At 38.6% G+C, this 23,522-nt stretch overlaps 1 protein-coding gene across 9 annotated transcripts in view; it reads right to left on the bottom strand.

Annotated features, from left to right (window-relative positions):
* Positions 1-23,522, bottom strand: part of ano3 (anoctamin 3) — a 123,379-nt gene that overhangs the window by 79,819 nt on the left and 20,038 nt on the right. For 5 of the 9 annotated variants that reach the window (XM_084397046.1, XM_084397048.1, XM_084397052.1 and 2 more), the window contains exons 2-7: positions 13,560-13,757; positions 7,842-7,972; positions 7,289-7,444; positions 2,042-2,142; positions 1,912-1,956; positions 1,415-1,549 (exon numbers count right to left, since the gene is read on the bottom strand). In XM_084397046.1, the coding sequence (XP_084253172.1) occupies positions 1,415-1,549; positions 1,912-1,956; positions 2,042-2,142; positions 7,289-7,444; positions 7,842-7,972; positions 13,560-13,757 (766 nt within the window). The remainder of the gene's footprint in view (positions 1-1,414; positions 1,550-1,911; positions 1,957-2,041; positions 2,143-7,288; positions 7,445-7,841; positions 7,973-13,559; positions 13,758-23,522) is intronic. The other 4 variants (XM_084397047.1, XM_084397049.1, XM_084397053.1 and 1 more) reach the window with 1 other exon arrangement.

Below are 23,522 nucleotides of genomic sequence, written 5' to 3'. Positions count from 1 at the left end.
TTTGCAACAAACGCCTCGCGCTCTTTTAGATTAAAAAACGCAGCAGAAGCAAAAGGATATAGTCGGCGGATAGCAAAGGCAGGCACGGATGGCTGAAGGCGGCGAGAAACGACCGGCTTCCTCAGATGCTGTCCTCTGCTTGCTAGTCGCTTGCTTCGACGGCGGCTGCTTCTCTCAAAGATCCAGCGATGCGAAGGGCTTCGCTGAAGAGATGAAAAATCAGGTAAGCAGCCTCCGAACCCGTCCTTTTATACGCTAAGCCACCCCCCAATCTGGCGGGCTGTGACGCGTGAGGGCGCTTTGTGAAGTCACGCAGGGCTCAGTGGTAGGCTGCTGCAGTTGTTGCAGAGCAGCCAATGATGACAATAAATACAAAATTAAGGATAATTTTTTGGCTTCATATCTCGAGAAAAGATGACTTTACCCGTAGCGTAAGCCACTTACGCAATACGAGAGAACCTCTCGTAAGAGAACTCAGGACATTAGACCTCTGCCAAAAGTGTGTATGCATGTGTTCAGCTATTAGAATATAAAGCTTACAAAATGTTTAATCATACACTAGCACTAAGATCCAGAATCTGCCCTACCTAAATTTATGGTCAGGAAAAAAAGAAGTAACACTAAGTTAAAGCTAAATAGAACCATAACCCTAATCCTAAAAATGACAACAGTTCAAAACTACTTAAAAGGAAAATGACAAATAAAACTATAAAAATAAAAGACAATTCTAAATAAAAGCTATGTTAATAAATTATATAAATAATACTGTTTTCTATATGCAAAAAAAAAAATATTCCTTGAAACCTTCATGAGATTCTCCCTTTTGCTGCTGTCAAAAACTCTGTATAGTGATACTCTGCAGAAAGTTTCTTTTAAATATTTTTATGATCTATTATTTGTTTAAAGTTTTGAAAAGAAAGATTAAACCCTGCTTGCCCAATTCCAACATTTCTGTGCACACAAAACCTCTATCCTCAAATAAACCCTTACTAATAGCACCTCCTTAACAAAACACTATTTTACCCGAGGACACAGTCAGTTATGAGGTCATGCATTTAAAATGATCTCTGATCTGTAAAGTGGATGTCAGCAAGCAGTGACTTCAGTGCACTCACAAATAGTCATCAAGTTCAAGTACATCAAGTACATGATCTAAAGTGCTTCCATCATAAAATCTGCCATGAAAGGGTCAGCTGAGGCTGAATTCCGTTCATTGGTTGATGAAGGTTGCAGAATTGTGGTTTCAGCTATCTAATTGCAGTATCATATTTCCAGAAAGCAAAAGGTGTCATGCAATGGCATCTGTTCTATTAATAAAGTAGGCCTGTTCTGTCATAAAGTAGGCCTATATGAGATTATTCGAGAAAACATTTTTTTGATTTGATTATAACAAGGTCATGAAAGAGGAACATACTGGTGCACTCTGGCCCTGCTGAAGGGGGCGGTATAGCAATCCGTTTCCTCCAGATCTGGTAATGCCTCCTTATCCAGTTTCATAGGGTTCCTGGGTAGCCAGCTTTTCAACTGACGAAATCTCAGCTGAAATTGACTGGAGAGATACATTTGCATTTGTCAAAAAAATGTGTTATTGTCTCCAATATTTAAAAAATAACAGGTAGTTTAATAGTAGTTTCTCCATTTCAAACTTAAAGTCCCTTCTAGAGTTTTCTTTTCTTATGCAAATTAAATCAAGCCTGATTTAGTCCCTGAGACGCACAACAAATATCAAGCTAATTAACTTAATAAAATCTTTATTCCCCACAGCTACAGTTTGACTCAAATTAAAATTCACGTAAATGAACAAAATAGAAGTACTGAATGAGTGACTATAATGCAAATAAAATGAAATAATTAACTCCCAACCATATTTGTGGAAACACAGAACAGTAAGAACTACCAGCATTATCTTACCTTCCCATATTTTTTTTCTTCCAGTCTGTGAAGTAACACTTTTTCCTGTAAAATACATATACATTATATAATCACATTGAATTTACTTACAGTATGAAGTTTAGCACAGTACAGTGACAATGAGCTCTACCTGAAGGGCATTCTAATGTTCATTTGCTCTGCATATTTACACAGCGTGTCCCATGGTGCATGGATCTTCACAAACAGGATATCACTGTTGGTTAATGAGGGCTGTCAAAGTGAAAGACAAATCATTATCAGCATATTATAAATATAGGCATATAATTCAAATGTATTGGTTTTATAATATTTCTTGATTAGTTAGTTAGTTAGCTGGTTAGTAGCAGACTCTGCTCAAAAAGAGGGTACCAAATATTGTCTGAAAGTTTTTTTTGTTTTATTTTGTAAAAGAGGCATTCAACCTTCAGAAAATGCTGATCGTCAAATTCAGAAGATCAAAAATATGAATTTATAAAATTGGTATTATTTTCTATTAATCTCATATGAGATGTCTTAATTACACAAATCAGAGTTTTAAAATGTATTCAGATGCAAAAATGTAATTAAGTAAACATCTAAATTCAATAGATAAAATGTATGAAATTCAATATAAATATTAATAATTAAACAGGGTTGTAAGTTACCGGAGACAGGGTTATATTTAGTTCTGTTTAGATTCATTGTGTTTTGTTTTTGTTTTCGCTGTTCCCATTTTGCCTGTGTTTCTGGTATAGTTTACATAGTTACTCATTAGTTCCTCACCTGTTCTTAGTTATGCTGATTACTCTGTTTGTGTATGAAACAATCGCACAACGAAGAATGAACTAGAATGACCTTTAATCAGGAATACATTGGAAACGCACCCACAATAACCGACAAAAGAATTTAACTGAACAGAGTATATATGCACAGGATAATCATGAACAAAATAAGATACAGCTTGATAGATGATAATTAATCACAGAAACAAACAGGGACATAATCAGAGACCAAGAAAACCGTAACTAAACAGCAGGGAGACAGGAACTAAAACAAAAAAAAAAGGAAATATCGGAATAAGAATCCATAACCGTAACTGTACTCCCCACTCCCGGAAGGCACGTCCTCTCGTCGTAATTGACAGTTCGAGTGTGGAGGGAGGGGGCTTTGGAAGAGGGCGTGGAGCTGGTGATGGACAGGAAGGAGGAGGAGTCATGGAGAGAGACACCACTGTGGAGCTAATGGTGGGAGGAGCCAGGGTGGGGCTTTGGCTGAATGCCCGGTCTGAACCCGGAGACCGACTGACAGAGGCGGAACCAGGGTGGGTAGAGGCCCAAGGTGGAGCTGCTGGCTAGCGGGACCGAGGCAGAGATGGGGGCTCGGCAGACCAGGCAAAGATGGAGGGAGTGAGTACAACTGGGAAGCCAGAGGGAAGGAGAAGCCCAGTGGAGCAGAAGGGGTGGAGGGCTGAGGCGGATCCAGAGACCCGGAAGTCTGTGGCGGACACAGAGGAACAACTAACTGAGGCTAAGCTGGAGGGACGAGGGGGCTTATTTATTGTATATTTTCCAATCATCGTGCGTTCATTACAACCACCAAACGTGACAACCGGGTACCAGATTCCCATGGCATTTGGATCTCATATTATTTAGAACAAGCTTTTGCATTTGTGAGAGGAATTGTTACCTAAAATTAACATTGAAAAGTAGCTAGTTTTAAACACATCTAATGTCTGTACAACCAGTTAAAATTCTTTCATTAGATTCTCTCCCCTCCTTGCGTGTATCTCAAAAATGTAAATGTATTTATAAGAAATATAATTTTATAAATACAAATAAACATTTGGTTCCAAACTAGCAAGCCCTTACTTAACCATCTCACTGGTTACCTAAAGGTACACTATGTAACTTTTTTTGTTCAAAATTAACAAAATTTATATAATGAGTCAATACATCATTAATCCTTCCAATATCTGTTTTTGTCTTTCACTGATTCACTGTGGTAAGTGTTTATATTTTAGACCTAGCAGGATGGTTTTCCTGGGAAATTGCATACATGCCTCGTCATATCCGTAAATAGAGAAAAGATGCTCTGGCAGTTTTGACACATGCATGGTGTGGGAGTGCCATAGTTTAGTTGTCACAATGAGTGAGAAAGGTTATGCCATGGAGCACGCTAAATCTCGAACAGATTGTTAAACAGATAATGCCCCTAGAGGGCCAAAAATGACATAGTGTACCTTTAAGTGTAACTATAGTGGTAACATGGTTCTGAGCCTTTTTTTTTTTTATCAGAACAAATACAAATAATAAAAAAGAAAATAATAATTACTTTGACATCTGGGGATCAACATTTCCTGAAGGTTAAGCCCCTCATTCCACTATTACCTTGTTGTCAAAACTTATTTAGACTCCATATGTGAAAAGTAGCAGAACTGGGAAAAGCCAATTTTGTTAGCAAGTTTGGAAAAAGTTATGTTCCGACATTGCAAGCACACCTACAGAAGAGATGTAGAGGTAAAAAAAAAAAAAAGTGCCAGAGTTATGCTCAGTATAAAAATAGTATGACAGATCTGGGAGAAGAAACATAGGTTTGATAAAGTAAAGTTCAGGTGTTCAGCTACTAATATAGAACACTGGTTACCAAAGAAACCACACAAGACACACAAACTTGTAATAATGAACACAGTCCGATGATGTCAAATGGAGTGCCTGAGCTTACAAAAGGGCATCTGGATTACACGTCATCAGTTCTTTAGAGTGATGAGAATCAAGTGTTTGCACAGAGTGCGTTCGGATCTTGAGGGAGCTGAATGCATTCATTTTGATACGTTCACTGTGGGAAACTCCACCCTTGCTTGACTCTCTCTTAGGGGATGAGAGTCAAGCTTCTGCACCTTGTGGTTCCGAGGCGGCAGGGCGGGATTGATCATGGGGAACTTGGGCTTCTCCTGCTAGCTCTGTTGCTCTCATGTTGGTTCATAAAACGAGCAAATGTTACTAATACGCCTCCTCCGCTGCCACACATATAAGTCTGTGAGCCTTTTATTCCTCCCAGATAGTATCAAGAACATGGAGGAATCTGTATTCAGCTCCTATATTGTCTCCCATGTAGTCGAACCATTTGCATGTGGAGGGGCTGTGTGAGCAGTGATATGTGAGGGTGCCCCGGTTGAAGAGTTGCTTGCGAGCTCTCTACCCTAGTGCTGCAACCTCTATGAATGCTCCCGTCTTGGTAGAGCGAGCATGTTTGGTTATGGAGAGAGCTGAATGCACTCACTGTCACAGTGAGGGAGCTCCCCTCTCGCTTGACTCTTTTCTTGTGGGGTGAGAGTCAAGTATTTGCACCTCGTGGGTCAGGCCCCACATCTTGTGAAGCAGCGCATTGGCTTCTCTCGTGGGGTTGCAGGTGGGAAGATTCAAGGCAGATGTTATCGAATGAGTCGCCTCCTCTGCTTTACCACCTTGAGGCTCATGGCAAGGCATAAGCGGCGAGGAGGGTGTTGGGACACAGATGTTGCGGGGATACCAGGCCTACCTATTGAGTGGTAATATCTACTGAGGCAGTCCTAAAAAAAGCTGTGTAAGCCACACATATAGCCATCTGTGCATAAAGCACATGGACAGTGCATGGGGTCAATGGCTACTAGGCATCTGTGATAAGGAGAAAGAGAAACCTTTCTCTTTTATGCTCTGACCTGTGATGTGGTCGTAGAGAAGATACAGAAGTGAGGTCTCAGCATTTAGGAAATATATCCCTCTCTGGCGGTCCGTGAGGGTTGAAGGAGTAGGGTTTAGCAGAGAGGGAGGAAACATATTTATTTCTCCCCTGTGATGTAAGGTGTGCTAAAGGCCAATGAAGGTTTTGGGGCCCTCCAAATAACACAACCCATCAGGGCCTTCTACATAAAACGACCCATCGGGGCCCTCCACATAACATGGCCTATTGTGGTCATCAGGTAAGACTGACTATTATTGTTTATTGTAAGCCGGCCTATCGCTGCCCTTCTCAAAATTGACCTATTGTGGCTTTTCAAGTAACACCATAGTCTTTGTGTGTTAATCTGCCTAACGTGGAATCTCATGCCCATAGCTTATACACTCATTTGTTTATAAATATTTATTATTATTCCTTAATTTGTCATATGATTGTTCTATTTTAGGAATTCCAATTAAGATAAGCCTCAATTGGTGGGTATCATTTCGAATTTAATTTTGGGGGGTAGGCTCTGCCCCTGCCTTCATCTTCAGGCAGGACCTGCCGAATCTGCATCGATCTGCAATCTGCACGATTTGGATGCTTTATGGAATAAATACCATGTAAACTTTCACCTGTCCTCTGAGTCTTTCTGGTAGAAATTATAGATTTAGCATAAGTTCTACCAGGAAGACTAATGCCACATCATTCATTCATTCATGACTATTTGGTCTGGCCAATCACTGTTTGAACATTGGAGTATATAAGTACTGAATTCTCTCTTTTACGTTTGCAGTTGATGGCGCTGACATTCCCCTCCATCCTCCCCACAACCACTAGGTTGTTCCCTGTCCATCCGTCAGGGTTAGGCTTCGCCCCTGCCTTTTTGTCTCTTGCCTGATAGCCATTAGTTTTGTTCTAAAACCTAGTGAGCTGCCCATGTAGGCACCATTGTAATGCAAAATTGCTACATGAAGGCTATTCCAAAATGTAGTTAGCAACAATATGTATTTATTAGGTTTATTAGAATATTGCATAGTTACCGTAGCAACATGCTAACATCAGACTCTATTAGAATCAATTATGAGTCAGGTTTCCTGTCTTCACATCACATTAGGAGAGACAGAGCGGCTGTCTGTGAAGAGTTTAACTTCTGAGGTTCCATTTCAGACAGGAAGCATTAAAAGTCAGCATCCTGCAGACAGCAGAGAGTAAGACTTTGGAGAATTTGAAGAAGAGCTTGTGTTTAAATTTTCTACTGGAATTCAAAACTGGTCAAAAGAAATGAGAGCTCTAGCGCAAGTTCTACTCCAATCACCACTCGACATATGGAGCATTTAAGCCCGGTTAACATCCATTACTACGTTCGCAGAAACTGACGCCGGTGTTCACCCCCATCCTCCCCACCACCACCAGGTTGGTCCCTGTCCATCCATCTGGGGTAGGCTCCGCCCCTGCCTTCATCTTCAGGCAGGAACTGCAAGTGTCTTCTACCCTCCGGATTTGGATTACGGACAAAGAACTTTAACATTTCATTTTGCATACAAACTGTTAAATAAGTCGTATTCATACGTTCTCTTGCCTCCCGAGTCTTTCTGGTAGAACTGATGGTTCTATGTTCTTTCCTTAAGGACAATAAGAGTCAATCCAAACAAATGATGTTAAAATACAACAGTCATCTAGTTAAAATATTGTTCTATACCTCCTTCTCCAGCATTAGACCTTCCGCCCGCAGGTTCCTCTCAAACGTGCACCTCTTCTCCACCTGAAGGCTGGATTTCTTATACACCAAGATATAGTCGATACGCTTCTTCCCATCTCTAAACATCAATCCTGAGGGGTTTTCTAAAGTGTTCCCCTGAAATCAATCAGAACATGTCTTTATTTCATTAGATTTTATTAGAAAATATGAAGCAATAGAACTGTTCAGATTTAATCCTTAAACCCTCAGAAATGTCAAAAATCACTTTTGAGATAGAACTGTCATTTATGTTGCAGAACATAAAAACGGGAAAGGCTTGTTACGACACACATTTTTGTACTCATAGATAAAAAAACGAAGAAGAATTCAGATTTTTAGCTGTTGCCCTACAAATTGACGTCTACATTCATCATTTAACTAATGACTATGATGACATGCTTTTTACATTTTCAGAAAATTCTATACTCAAGATTTAATTCATTATCAAGCATGGATTTGAAGCAATAGGTTGGTAGCATCTTAGCAGTTGCTACCAAGAAGGGAGATGTTGTACCCGTATGGATTCTGTGCGGGCCTCTAGCTTTCCTCTGGACACCGGCTTCTGCTGGACATGGTGTGTTTCATCTGTTTTAGGTGCAAAATCACCCGCCTCCCTCTCTTCCATATAGACATCCTGACCTGTGTCTGTTAAAGAGTGAAACACTGGGTTCTGTGAGAATAACTTATTAAAATGAAATGGTGATGAATACAGATGTGCATCTGGTGCATAAAAAAACAACATTTAGAAATGTTATTTATCGTTTTGTGCATTTTAATTAATATTATGTTAAAGCTGCAGTCCGTAGTTTTTCCTCTTTGTCGCCATCTCTGTTCGAAATCTGCAATTGCAGTTATTCGCGGAATTATCAACTTTACGTGGGTTGTGGTTCGACACGGCACAGCACGGATGAATCCAATGTTTTGAGGAGAATGTGCGGCTGTCAGTCACCGCGCCGGTGTGGGTACTGTCATTCGCAATCACAGATTTTACTTTTGGAAGTAAGTAACATCTACTTTTGTTATGACCAACTAAGGGGAAAAAAAGCATTGCAGTAAATCGCGCTGATTAAATCTAACAATCATTTATCATATCACCTCAAACCGTGCAAATTCAAAAACAACATCAGCATTGCATGACTACATTTAATGCCCTTCTGATATTTATCCTTGTATTCGCATGGGCCCGGTTGCAGTCTGATTGCGGTTGCAGTCTGAAGTCCAATGTCTTTTGCATTTTACAAAGGGTGAATCTCCAGTTGTCACTGTGATTGTCGTTTTAACCTTTCTGGATCCGCCATCAAATTGTTAAGTTTATATCAAGTGCTGTGTGAAAAGGCTATAAATCTCCACCTCCAACATCCTCACACGCAATATAGCCTACTAGTCGGGACCCCTTCTTTATGTGTACACATGTGACGTAATGATGCAAAGACATGCTCAAATTTCCCGCGGAAATCCACCAGTACCACTGGAATAAAAAACATTCTTACAAGTTTACAGTTTTGAATTGAGCTAAGGCAAGCAGAGAGTTTTATACACTGGCTGGTTATGTACCTGCTCAAAATTTAATTTTGCATAATTTTTAACCCAAAAAAGTTACGGACTGCAGCTTTAATAGAACTGAATGTAAATAATTCTAAGACTTATTAGGGCGTCCTTGGAATATCCTGGTTGAGAAAGACTGTTCTACAAGGCATTTAGCTAAAAAATGCATTGGCTGAGCAAGCAAGTAGCATATATCTGGTGCCAGACCTGACGAATGACGCAAACCTGAATTTTCACTCCAAATCTACAGACTGCTCAAAATATACAGAACATACTAAATATAAATACTTATTGTAGGCTTTTCATAGTAAAGGCAAAGAAATGAATAAGGCAAGAAGTTTGACACTTTTGTTTTAGCATTTTCATAATTGTCATTTTTACCCACAGCAAAACTTCTTTAGTGCTCCTTTTATTAAAATAAAAACATCAAGCTTTTACTGTCACATGATCCTTATAAATACTTTTAATATGCGTCACGGTCTTGATATATTTTGTATATTCCTGAATGCTACCGATCCCGATCTGATCTCTGACTTGTGATGCAGCCTCTCTCTCTCTCTCTCTCTCTCTCTCTCTCTCTCTCTCTCAAATATATATATATATATATATATTGTTATATATTGTTATATATTTTTTTAAATATTACTGTTTTAATGTATTTTTGATCAAACAAATGCAGCCTTAGTGAGAATAAGACATCATTGTCTGTAGTCACCCAGCTAATGTTCCAGTTCTACCGTTGTCCTCAGTACTGTCATTACAAAAAACAGACCTGAAGATTCTCTGTATGAGCATGTGGACTAAAGCCACAGAATAACTCAAATCAGCTGGCTTAGAACAACCATCTCATTATCCATTATTCATTCTGTTGTGTTGAGCTCATCAAGTCATGTGCTTCTGCTAAAAGATCTTCTGGCAGCAGCATTTTATCCAAATGATGGCCATTAGTGGGTGGTAGTAAACTCAAGGGAGAATGTAATGCGGTTCTTTAGAGGATTCCGGCAGTGTCAGCACATGGAAATGATTCCAGCACCTTCACTTAGAACTTCTGAGCAGCACTTGGAACAAGATCTTGTCTACACATCTGTAGAGCTAATAAGGGTTAATGACTGCAGCAGCAATCTCAGAGAAGAGAAGATGAAGTGGACAAATATTGGTGATGAAATCAATAACTTTGTGTTAGGAGTTTTTTATGCTCATTGCTTAAATTCAAGGCCCTTTGTCAAACAAAAACCAACCTTTCAAAATCAGTTAGGTCTATAACACCTAAAGAAAACCATTTCCAATCTCCCTGACAACTGTTTGACAAGCGTAGTACACCTCTGGAAGTACACGACCAGCATAATGCCATCTTTGCATCCACGTTCTGATGGCACCATATGGCCTTTCACCAGTGACTAGCCTTAGCTGTGAGGAAAATGTATGCAACTATCCAGGGCTTGACATTAACACCCGCCAACCCGCCAAATGCGGATGGATTTTGCTCGTGGCGGGTAACGCAGTCACTCCAACTAGCCACTTTGGCGGGTTGAATAATTGTAGTCTTTTCAAAAGGCATCTGAAATAAGGGTGACACTACGACACTACAAATCCCATAGGGCTGTCAACGAATATTCTAAATTCGAATATATATTCGAATAGTTTTAAAAAACAGAATTTCGAAGGTGAAAATTAATATTCGAATGTGGAAAAACGCCCGCGGTAGCAGAGGCGCGGCTGTCTGCTTTGCGAGTGGGCGCGCTGCCTGAGGGATCATTTTATTTAACGTTAAACAGAAACATTTCTGAAGTGTAGGCTACTGTACTGACTGAATAGATATTGCATGAATAAGGTAGATACAGCAGTTTCATGCACTGCAGGCTTCCACTGGTTTGATTATTTACCGTTTCATGTCAAGGAAAAGTTCCATGTTTACCACAGCACAGCTCGCTCGGAGCGTTCAATGTCGGTTCTATGTACTGTAAAACTTAAATTAAAGGAGAACTCCGGTCAATTTTAACATTGAGCTCATTTTTTTGTACATTAGGAGTGCTGTCAATACAGAGAACAACGACAAAAATCGGTGTTCCCTACACCGAGTTATTCTATTTTTAAAATTTGCACCGGTGGAAGGCCATAGTAATCGATTGTCGAGTTCACGCGCATAGGTTTAGTACCTATGATCACGCGCGTGAACTCGACAATCGATTACTATGGCCTTCCACCGAAAACAGGATGTAAACAAAGGTATGAGCGCTGGCTGAATTAACTTCATTTTTATTAATATCTCTAACATCTACTGCAGTCAGATCCACCCGTGTTCACTCGGAAGGAATCACTCACATTTTCTGTGCACTTGTAATGACACTTAAAGGATGTTAAGAGGCTAAAAAGCAGGCTTACTACTTGCCCCATTGAAGTCAATAGGGTGCAAATTTTAAAAATAGAATAACTCGGTGTAGGCAACACCGATTTTTGTCGTTGTTCTCTGTATTGACAGCACTCCAAATGTACAAAAAAATGAGCTCAATGTTAAAATTGACCGGAGTTCTCCTTTAATGTTAATAATATTTGTTTCAATCACTGAATGAAGCCTGCTATATAAGAGTCGCGACCTTAAATTGCTTGCACAAAACTCTTGATCAGCACTCAACATTTGCTTATTGTTGTTGTTCATTTAAACTGCACAGAGCGCGTGACGCCTCATTCATGCCGCAAGACCTCCAGACACGCGTAAACGCGTCTTTAACACTCGCGCCAGACGCTCTATTCGCGTTTGGTGCTGAGGGTGAGGGCGAGAGAGAGAGTGCCTGCGAGTGAGCGAGCGAGAGTGAGTGAGGTCTGCAGTCTTGGCCATTAGTTGATTTACTTGTTTTCGTGTAGGTAATACGTTGTCAAATATGTTTAAACTTAAATAAACTACCTATACAAGTAGTTATGTCTCTTTGTATTAATTTGTCCTGTTATTGACGTAATGCGCGTCATTGACAAAATGTGCAACCAGATGTTAGTTCGAAGATAAGCTATGTGTTTTTTTTTAGAGGGAATATTCGAAGGTCATTTTTGAGCAATTTTGACAGCCCTAATGAGTATTGTCGCTAGTGACCGACAACAAAGAATCGAAGAGACAGCTAGTTGCCCTGCTGGAGTTATGTCGTATGCCGGTGGAGCAATATGGCAACATATAATACATAATAGCCTACATGGTTTTATTTAAAAAAAGGAGCTTTACACAGAACCTTATCAGAGCTAATGATAATGACCTGTATTGTTATATATTTATGTAGTCTTGATTTGGGTGTGTACAGTGGTTTTACATTTAAAAGGGTTGTAAATCTAGTTCAAGTAAATTTTAGCACGCCATAGTCCACTTTTATCAGGTAATTTCACAACAACAAAAATGTGGCTAGTAAAAATGCTGTGTGGCTAGTAACTTTGGAAAACCACTAAAAGTTAATGTCAAGCCCTGCAACTATCACCCTTTAAGAGAAATATGGGTAACACTTTAGTATACTGTAATTAATTAATAACTACAAAGGAATAAATGAGTAACACAATATTAACATTATATTAACTACAATTAACTAACAAGAAACTGATTAATTAATTAGTTTGTAATACTAATTGAATGTCTCAGTTGAATGTGGTGGTTAAGTAGGGCCCCCATGGATTCATTTGGGAATAGAGCCTGATGGATGAGAATTATTGGACAAACTGCATTATATATTTTATGTCCATTAAGTAGTCGCTCCCTAGGAACCTTCTCAGAAATATAGCTGAGATGCTAGTGAGGACTACTGAGTCTATGTTGTGTATCCCCCCATTATAGCCCTCCTCTTGGGCTTCTGGCTGAGGCCTGTCCCGCAAGGGAGGGAGGCAGGTGTAACTGCCGAGACTTCCCTTGCTATGAAGCATAGAAGCTTTTCAGGAAGGTCAGAAAATTCAGGCTTAGGAGTAGTGCTACTATATTACTTTTGCAGGTCACATAGGATGCGCCCTGGGATTGATGCACTTTTGACTCTGACTAAGCTCTGTAGAATCATTGAGTGCTATGTCGTTCGTGCATGTTCACAGCTTAGTGAGGCAGGCACCCCTTCAGCATGGCATAGTGGGTATTGCTTCCCCATATAATCAACTCCAAGACGCAGCGCTGAAGTTCCAATTCAAAAGGGAACGTCTAGGTTATGTATTTAACACCGGTTCCCTGAGCAACAGTATTAATGGCAAATTTGTTCAAATGAATGTATAAATATTTTTTTCATTTACAATAAAACTATCAAAAACTTGCATACCCTACTGTACGTTACCATAGTACTGTACAATTACAATAGAATATATAATGATTCAATTTATACCACCTTCATAAAGTCAATAAAACCATAAAAAAGCAAAAACAAATCTGATGTTTATTCTTTATTATTTATTTTGTAAAAAAAAAAAAAAAATCTTGCCAAATTTTATGCCATCTTGCAAGTTATTTGAATGCACCATGATGGCATAATTATTATAGATAACAGATTTTAATTTCATACAAATTAATTCACCAAAAGGTAAAATAGTTATGAATTGAGATTGTGATTGTGAGTTTGAAACACTGAAGGGTTTGTTATGTTTATTACATTAGTTAGGGCATGCTATCTTATCATGCTAACAGGTTAGCTTGCTAACCATAAGCTAACAAGACTAAGAAAAGCTCTGCTATGCTCACCTGTGGGAGGTATGATGTGTGTGCAGGAGGCACTGACGCTGTGACTGTATGTTTTGGGTTCAGGACTCAGAGGCACAGACAGGAAGTGGTTGAGGTTCTCAGGATGTGTCTGACTCTGAGCCAGACATGGCAAACTGCGGCGGGACGACTTTAGCGTTTTCTCCTTCAAAATCTCACTGATGCTGTTGTGCATACCTGCTGAGAGAGAAACATAAAAGAAAAATACACAACTGAGACCTGGGGTAAAAAATAAAAATAAAATAAAAACACATTTCCACTTTGAAAATGTATATCCATTTATTTGCAAATATAAAGGCATATAAATATGACGGCATTGACACATTGAGCAATTATAAAAAAACACAAAATTTGTGTAGCTGGTGGTTGCACTGAAGTGTGAATGAATACCAATGGACACATATTAATCCAAAACTCCAAACCAATATTATTAATAATATATATATTTTGTCCCATGTCTCAAGAATCAGTTTAATCTGAATCTGATCCTAAAACCTTGTAATGCAATACACCAGTAAAACTCACTTACGCTATCAAATGCAAATGTATAGTGATCACATTAAGGACAACCAGTGTATTACATTTACGTAATTAAATAACTCCTGGAAGGACTTTATTGACTCACAAGGTCATCTAAAGATTAAGGACTTACTAACTACATTTCAATACCACAGAAGGCAGTTACAGAAGATGAACACATAATCATTTCCATTATATGGGCCATAAAAAAGTAGATAAGGAAAATCTGATAATAGGTTTAATTTGTACCATTAGTTATTGTATTAGTTATCATGAAGTAACAGTGGACAACATTTTAATAATCCATGCAGGTTTACGTTAATTTCTACATGTACTAATATTTACTTACTTTTCAAGTTGTAGAAATAAGCATTAATCTATGAATGAATATGAATTAACAATGATCAATAGTATGTTTACAAATTTACACTAACAGTGCTGTAAATATGTTGTTTATTGTTAGATCAAACTGTTTATTTTATACTTAATGCATTAACATTAGCAAATAGAACATAAAAAAAAAAAAAATTGAATATTTGATATTTGAATCAACTTGAAACCCCCCAAAAAATTTAAATGCATAACAACATATAAACATATCATTTTCAAAATCTCTCATTTTAATATGAATATGGTAATGTATTTGGAGCATTCCCCAGCTGAGTCCTGCATTTTATCAGCTAATATGTATGAAAGTAATGATATCTGAATGTGGTGTAACAGGATTAAAGTGGCAATAAAAGGTCTTTAAAAATACTTTACATTTGTTCATTGTATGTAGACCTGCTTGCAAAAGAATGACAAAGACAAAGAAAAATAAGTATACATTGAAACTAATGGAGAGCCTAACTCTGGTAGATATATGCTCGTCTTGCTCGATGGTCTTTTTGGCCCCCGATGGCTCCTTCCTTCCAGGCAGCTCTGTTCAATTCTAATTATGCAATCATTCAAGTCACATATACAGTATTAAATGTTTGAAACATAATTACTTTCCCATATCACTTTGAAAATGTGGGTGGAACAACTGCGGGCAAAAATGATCAAATATTTAAGGAATTTACCTCAAAGTGAACTTTTGCATCAAGGAAGTGATGTCAAAGGTTGATGGCTAGGTTAACGTTTTAGAGCTGCAATTATTCTAACAGTGTGGACAGCGATCCTGTGGCAGGACACATAATCCTGGGAGCAATTTCAATTTATGTTTTGAAATTAATATGAGATGATTATCCTCAGCACACACAGAGAATTACCCTTATGGCTCCTTTAATAAGCCATTAACAAATTTAGGTTAATGCATAACAGATTAAAAGAGAGAAAAATTATTGTACATTTATATGCATCAAAGTTTCATTGCAGTGTAAATGACCATGATCTGAAGAATTAAAGTGTTTCTCTTTAAGATGACAAATGAACTGAAATACCAATGCCAGAACAAACCATAAAAACAAGCATGTCAAGTACCAGAATGCCAGCAGAAGCATCATCACATCTGGATAAATGATTCTGCGTAACCATTTAATAAAATTAATTAATTCATTAATTAATTAATAAAAAAAACATTTCACAGTCAGTATGACCGTCTCATTCAAGGTGACACTAACACACATCCATTGAAAAGCTCATTTGCAAGAGAGATCACCAGCTGTGAAATGCCTGGTCTTCCCCACATGACTGCACATAATAGAAAGAGCTGATGTGGAATTCCTCTCTGAGTGACCTTGCCCATGACGGCTGCATCAATCTAACCCAGTCTTAACCCACGGCTAACCCTTTAATACTGAATAGAGCTAACATGAGAGAGAGAGAGAGAGAGAGAGAGAGAGAGAGAGAGAGAGAGAGAGAGAGAGAGAGAGAGAGAGAGAGAGAGAGAGAGAGAGAGAGAGAGAGAGAGAGAGATGCAGCAAGTTCAAAGAACAACAAACACATGCAGAGCTGAATTAATCAAGATTTTCTCACATTTTGGATGCATCTTAAGTACTCGAAATTCAGAACAAGTCTCTTGAAACCCAAATGCTCAGCCCTAAAATATACCCTTCTCGTAGCATCTTGGGATCCAGATACAAGACACATATACTTTGGAAAAACTCTGCCTGTAACCCATTTTACTACATTAAAAAGCAGACATTTACTTGCATTTGACGATGTTTGACTGTGCACAGCTCTCCACCACCAAAATGGGGTGTTGTGGGTGGTTGCCAGGCTGTTGCTATGGTGTTTTAAGTGTTTTTAACATTGTTAAAATGAGTGTTTCCCAAACAACAATGCAACTCACTGCTCAACCACCATTGAGCAATGCATAGTCAGAGAAATTAACTAGCTAGTCACTGCTACAGTTTCCCAAAACCGTCACACATCCGTCGTTTTAACCATATTGCTTCAACAATATACGACTGTCGTTAATTATGCCATGCACATAATGGTGGAGTAATAACTTTTGCAGATTAATCAATTAGATCTTTAATTCAAGATCTGATCATTTTTTTAATCACGTTTACACCCAGTATGCCATAGCTGGCATATGTTTTACTCCTATATACATGCGGTTCATTCAGTCAGCTGCTTTCTCCACAATGCAATTTCTTTGAGATGCTGTTGTAACAAACATGGCATCACTATGTTTTATCCCTGTTGTTTTGCTTTATTTGATGTTTGACTCATTGCGGGTTTCCTCTTACATCATACATGTGCACTCTTCAAAAGCAGCGCCGATTGTTGACGCTAAAATATTGAAATGGAATTAAATATATAGATTGTACTGCATGTTAGCTTGCTTATTTTGCTCAAGAGCATGACTATTTAAGACCACTTGTCATACGAACAAGTAACCATGCTTCTTACCACAGTTCACACTTGCATATAATCAGATATACTATCAAATATGTGTATTTGGTGTGCTGTTTGAGGACAGTGCTCCGAGCTCAGAATTTGGACCCAACCCATAGCACTCCAATAACTTGTGACCATAGTTGGCTAACAATGCTTTTGGGAAACGCACCCCTGGGTGGTTTCTAGTTGCTAACTGGCCCAGCTTACCATCTATATCAGGGGTTCTCAATATTGACCCTTGAGGTCCACTCTCCTTCAGAGTTTAGCTCCAACCCTAATTAAACACTCCTACACAAACTAGTCAAGGTCTTCAGGATTACTAGAAAGCTAAAGGTAGGGGAGTTTGATCAAGGTTGAAGTTACACTCTGCAGGAAAGTGGACCTCAAGGGCCAGAGTTGAGAAACCCTGATCAGTATATGATATTCTGATCTATAAATATTGCTCAGGCCTCTCCTTCAATGTAATTCTTTGCCCATTTTACTGTCCAAAAGTCCTGAGATTAGACAGGTAATAACATTCATAATATCATTCACAAGTAGTATTAAGAAGTACCAAGAAAATACATACATGTTAATGAACAACATAGTACAACTAATGACTCATTTCAAGAAATATCTGAGTCATCTTTCTCATAAAAGAGCTTGTTGGATTTTCTAATATAGCTCAATTGAAAGGACAAATACATCAAAACTGTCATCACACTGTCCCTTTTCACTGAAATCTTCCGGTCTCTCTTGAATCCAACACTGAAGTGACTTAAACTGCAATGCATCGACTGGAAAAAATGTGTTTACAGCCTGGTACAAAAAGTGGTTTAGGTCTATAAAGCTAATTTTGTATAGCTAAATGTGTACCTTGAAAGGCAATGTAAGTCGCTTTGGATAAAAGCATCTGCCAAATGCATAAATGTAAGGTAGGCAATGTTTTTCATTAACCATTTTTGTTATACTGGTTGAAACTCTCTTTACATCCTGATAGCAATCAATAATAGAAGTGGTCTAAATATAAAATAAATAATTACATATATTGTCTGTGGAAGTCTCAGGATCAAAAAATGTTTGTCCAAATAATTGCATTCAGTCCGAATGCAAAGATTTGATGTCCTACCTGCCTGTCAACACATGTATTTCCATACATCACACATCATCAACGCATTCAGTAAGGCTATGCAGAGTTGTGGACAGACAAGTCACGAGCGCCACAAACAAACAGCAGCCGCCTTTAACAGTTCTTCCTGAACCAAAACAACGAGAAATGCTGCGTTTACACCATGTCACAACCGTAATTACTATAATTACAAGATGGCAATCTGTGATGCATTTCTATGGTATTTCTATTCTTTTCCTCTGACACCACATATTGTTTTTCTCTCTGGCTCTGGGCAACAACATTTCAGCTTTGCGTTACAATGTTCATGTGTTTTGGAGGAGGCATGGCTTTGGAGATGCTCTGAAGGGAGGGTGGGATTTCATGCTTTCAAAGCTAGCTTGCTATTGCTAGCCTGTCCGAAAATTGCCTATACATTTAATAAAGCAATAAGACCCGCGAAGCCGTATTTTACAGTGAATTTAGAACAGCTAAGGGGCACGACGCGGAGCGGAGCAGATTGCCCTTAGCAGATTGCTTTTATAAAACAGATTGCTTTTAGAGAACGGTTACTAAACTTACAGTTTCAAACTTACCAATCGTCGTCGGTTAGGAACCTGGGTGTGCTCTTTGATACCAATCTTTCATTTGAAAGTCATGTGTCTAGTATCTGTAAAACCGCATTTTTCCATCTTAAAAATATATCTAAATTACGTCATATGCTCTCATTGACAAATGCGGAACAATTAGTCCATGCGTTCATGACCTCAAGGCTAGATTATTGTAATGCTCTACTGGGTGGTTGCCCTGCACGCTTAATAAACAAACTACAGCTGGTTCAAAACGCAGCAGCTCGAGTTCTTACCAGAACCAGGAAGTATGACCATATTAGCCCGGTTCTGTCAAAACTGCATTGGCTCCCTATTAAACATCGCATCAATTTTAAAATATTGCTGATTACTTACAAAGCACTAAATGGTTTAGCTCCGCAGTACTTGAGCGAGCTCTTAACGCATTATACTCCTTCACGTCTATTGCGATCTCAAAATTCCGGCCAGTTAATAATACCTAGAATATCTAAATCGACTGCTGGCGGTAGATCCTTCTCCTATTTAGCACCAACACTTTGGAACAGCCTTCCTACCATTGTCCGGGAAGCAGACACACTCTGTCAGTTCAAATCTAGATTAAAGACACATCTCTTTGACATAGCGTTCACATAATACATTATAGACTTCTATAATTCAATGTTAGGCTGCATAGATTAGGTCAGCTGGAACCGGGAACACTTCCCATAAATCCTGATGTACTTGTTACATCATGAGAAGAATGGCATCTACGCTAATTTTAGTGTCTTTGTTTATCCCAAGGTTTTCCCGCAGCCTGCCGGATCCAGGCCGTTTCCAGATCTGATGAAGGACCTTCGCCTGGACCCGGTGTCAACGCAGTGCTGAAGTGCCAACTAGTCTCTCCCTATGGAGGATCCCTTTCCCACTCTACAGATAACGCGTCGTCGGGAAAACTCAATTTGCGTATCTACCCCGAATTGATAAAATAAAATAAAATTCTGAATCAAAACTATAAGGAAACACCAGTAATTTGTTTAGGTTTGGTTTGTAGGGAATTCCAAACCTGCACACATATATTCAAACGCACATAACTATAGAACCCGTTCTTAATGCGCATCTGAACGCCATCAGCGTTTCTCACAGGTTCGCGTTTAAAGTCTGTGTAGAGAGAATGGTGTCGTCTTGGCGGCCCCTAATTTAAAAACAAATGATCGTTGCGACGGAAGCGAATCAATCAAAACTAACTTTAGCCGGAAAATAACTTTATTAAAGAACCGCTATAAAGCCAAAACAATCTTACGTTAAATTATACATTTATCTCTGTAAAGCTGCTTTGAGACAATCTACATTGTTAAAAGCGCTATATAAATGAAAATGACCTGACCTGACAGTTTACTCCATAAAAATATTAATTGTAATATTTATTTTATTCATAATATAAACACCAGCAACAAAAAAAATATAACGTTATAACACATGTATTCCTCCGCTAAGCAATGTAGTTCCAAAAAGGTTGCCAAGCAACACATCCAGTAACAAAGAATCACAAAAGGCAGTTGTGCAGTAATACTAATGTAATGCGGTCACAGGTGTACGTTTGTTGAATAATTTACAACGGCTTCGAACACAGCTCAACCACTCAGAATCAAGGACCAGAACTATCCGTTTTATAAGTGTTTACAGCATGTTTTTTTTGTTTGGTTTTTTTGTACAATTGAGAGGCCTCTGTGTTGCAGTTCAATGCATATTTTGCCCTCCAGGTCTCTGCGTCAGCCTTGTGACTGAAAACTATTAATTAATGAGTGCCAAGTTCAGAGTTTTCCCACTGAACATAAACTGAACACAGCATGAAAGTTTCTGAGACTGAATAAAACACATGAATATTTAATGAGGTAAGCAGTGAAGCAATTATGATTGATTGTCTGTTGCTAAACAACTCACTGTAACATTCTAGCACAGCACTGTTTCACACCGTAAACTCAGCGCTAACAGTCTAGCGCTAACCCTGCTCTGTACCAGTGTTTCATGACCCAATGGTTAAAAAAAAGAAGAGCTAGACTAAAATTATGCTAGACTGTGAAACTCTGCTTAACTTAGGGTTAGAACTTACAAAAGCAACATGGAGGGTTTCTGAAAAATATTTTTAATGCAGAACTGCATGTATTCTTTTGGCAAGCAAATAATTCATTGAAAATAACAATAATAAATTCAATTTGGCGGATTTTATTGTATCTATAAATAATATAGGTCAGTCAGTGGAATTAAAAATGTATTATTTTACCTAATATTTGTATGTTTATGCAAATTAGAGTATTGTGACATTAGCTTAGCAGCATGCTAAAGACAAACTCAATTATTAATGTGAAGCACTATTTGTGCACCTCTGTAAAGCAAATTGGTAACTTGAGATTGCATGATGGTTAAAGGAAAACTCCGACTTTTTGGGACTTTAGCTTGTTCACAGTGTCCCCCAGAGTTAGATAAGTCCATACATACCTTTTTCATTTCTGTGCGTTCTGTAAGTGTTATTTGACGCACCCACCACTAGCCTAGCTTAGCACAAAGACTGGATGTAAATGGATAATGGTAGCATACTAATCCCAATAAGTGACAAAATAATGCAAACATTTTCCTATTTACATGTTGTGATCTGTATAGTCACAGCGTGTCCAAATAACAAGGCTATATGAGACAGAGACCATTTTTAATCGTATAAATACTGGGAACTATATTCTCACTAGGCGTAGGAGCACAGCTAACGTTACTTGGGCGGAGTGATTAGCGCAGCACACGAGACGCCCTGTTGATGGTTCCGTAAACAAAACAAACGTGACTAACTAGCTAGTAGCGAACGTGACTCACTAGCTAGTAGCGAACGTGACTCGTGATCATGGCTGACTTTGAGGAATTGTCAGAGGAATTTTACTGTGTATCAAACCAAGATCCAGAACCATATAGTTTTGAGCCAGAATACACAGACGAGGAGTTACAAACTTTGGAAGCTGTTCATTAGCAAGTTGAATGTTACAGTCCTGAGAGTTACATTTAGCGCGGCTCATTTGTTATTGAGCGATACAGTGTGTTCATGACAACACAATAATAACAATAAAGGGGATACATGGAGCCCCTATTCACGTAATAGTGTCACTACTAAGGTTACATTACAGCATGGCACTGTTACAGTATGGCTAATGTTAGTCATCTCAAAACATAACGGAACACTTACCGCAGCAACAGGTGATCCAATTTGTCCTGTCTTTATTATCGATGGCATGGCTGCATCCTTTAGCACATGTTTCATGGTCCGTGTGGCAACTTGCATTTTTTCAAAATAGTCGTCTATAGTAAAATGTTCAGAGCAAACGAAATACTTATTGATGCTGTTTACAGGTGTGTTTGGATCTATAGGCTACCCAGAACAAGTAGCCATCGATTCATCAGGTCAGCGTTTTTGGTTGGAATTTCCTATGAAACATCATGATATTACCTGGTCTCCCCTGTTTATTGTCGCAGCTCTTTACAATACAGCGAACACCCATGATTGTAAACTATAAATTTACTATCTAGTAATTACTGACTCTATTACTCCAACTCTGAGCGAACTCTCTGCTCCTCACCACAGGGCGTCTCGTGTGCTGCGCTAATCACTCTGCCCAAGTAACGTTAGCTGTGCTCCTACGCCTAGTGAGAATATAGTTCCCAGTATTTATACGATTAAAAATGGTCTCTGTCTCATATAGCCTTGTTATTTGTACACGCTGTGACTATACAGATCACAACATGTAAATAGGAAAATGTTTGCATTATTTTGTCACTTATTGGGATTAGTATGCTACCATTATCCATTTACATCCAGTCGTTGTGCTAAGCTAGGCTAGCGGTGGGTGCATCAAATAACACTTACAGAACGCACAGAAATGAAAAGGGTATGTATGGACTTATCTAACTCTGGGGGATAGCCTACTGTGAATAAGCTAAAGTCCCAAAAAGTCGGAGTTTTCCTTTAACCATCATGCAATCTCAAGTTACCAATTTGATTTACAGAGGTGCACAAATAGTGCTTCACATTAATAATTTGAGTGTGTTCCTTTAAGATAGACAGTAAGCAGCTTTACACCCATTAAATACATTCAAATATGTATTTATGAGTCTGCCAAATGAATAAACATACTGTAGATGTCAAATTTGAAGCAGACATGAACAATTTTTTATACATATCCCCAACACATTTAATCAGACAGGCTTCACCGTGTCCTAACTACACGCGACGCGCGGTAAAAGGCATCTTTTCCATGTTAATCAGAGTGTTTGTCCTAACCAGCCGCGACGGCGACACGCGACAATTCTATTTTAGAAACGGTTTCTATTTTTCTGCGACGTCGCGCTGGAACAACAGACACAAAGTGTGGCAATGATAATCTCAGGTACTATTTATGTGCTTAATTTAATGTTAAAAGCATGTAATGTGACTCTGAATATCATTAAGTGCTCTAGCTTTGTAGCTGTAAAAGCAACAATGGATAATTCACCTCAGATCCTGAAATTAAACAAATGGAAACAATAACGTTCAAACTGTGAACAAACAAGTGTATTCTTTGACAAATATTGTTTTAGTAGCCTATGTATTTTTAATTATGTTTAAATGGTGTAATATTTGTGAATTTGATGATGTAGCCTATAGGCCTACTTATCCATTTTCTTGCGATTGCCGTCAAGATGACTCTCTGGTCTGGTGCTGTGCACTTGCATTTTTTTGCATGGTCAAATTTTGATTTCTCGGTTACACACACATTCTGCTAAAATGGTTAAGATGGTGTGTGTGTGTGTGTGTGTGTGTGTGTGTGTGTGTGTCTCCCTCCCTCACACATCAGTGTAATATGTCATATTGTCTGTAGAGATGTATCACCACTGCCCAGATTAATTAGGCTCCACAATAACACCAGC

The sequence above is a fragment of the Rutilus rutilus genome (assembly GCF_951802725.1).
Source record: "Rutilus rutilus genome assembly, chromosome: 23".
Lineage (NCBI taxonomy): Eukaryota > Metazoa > Chordata > Actinopteri > Cypriniformes > Leuciscidae > Rutilus > Rutilus rutilus.
The sequence above is the reverse complement of the archived record's forward strand: the minus strand, read 5'-3'. Positions and strand labels throughout refer to the sequence as shown.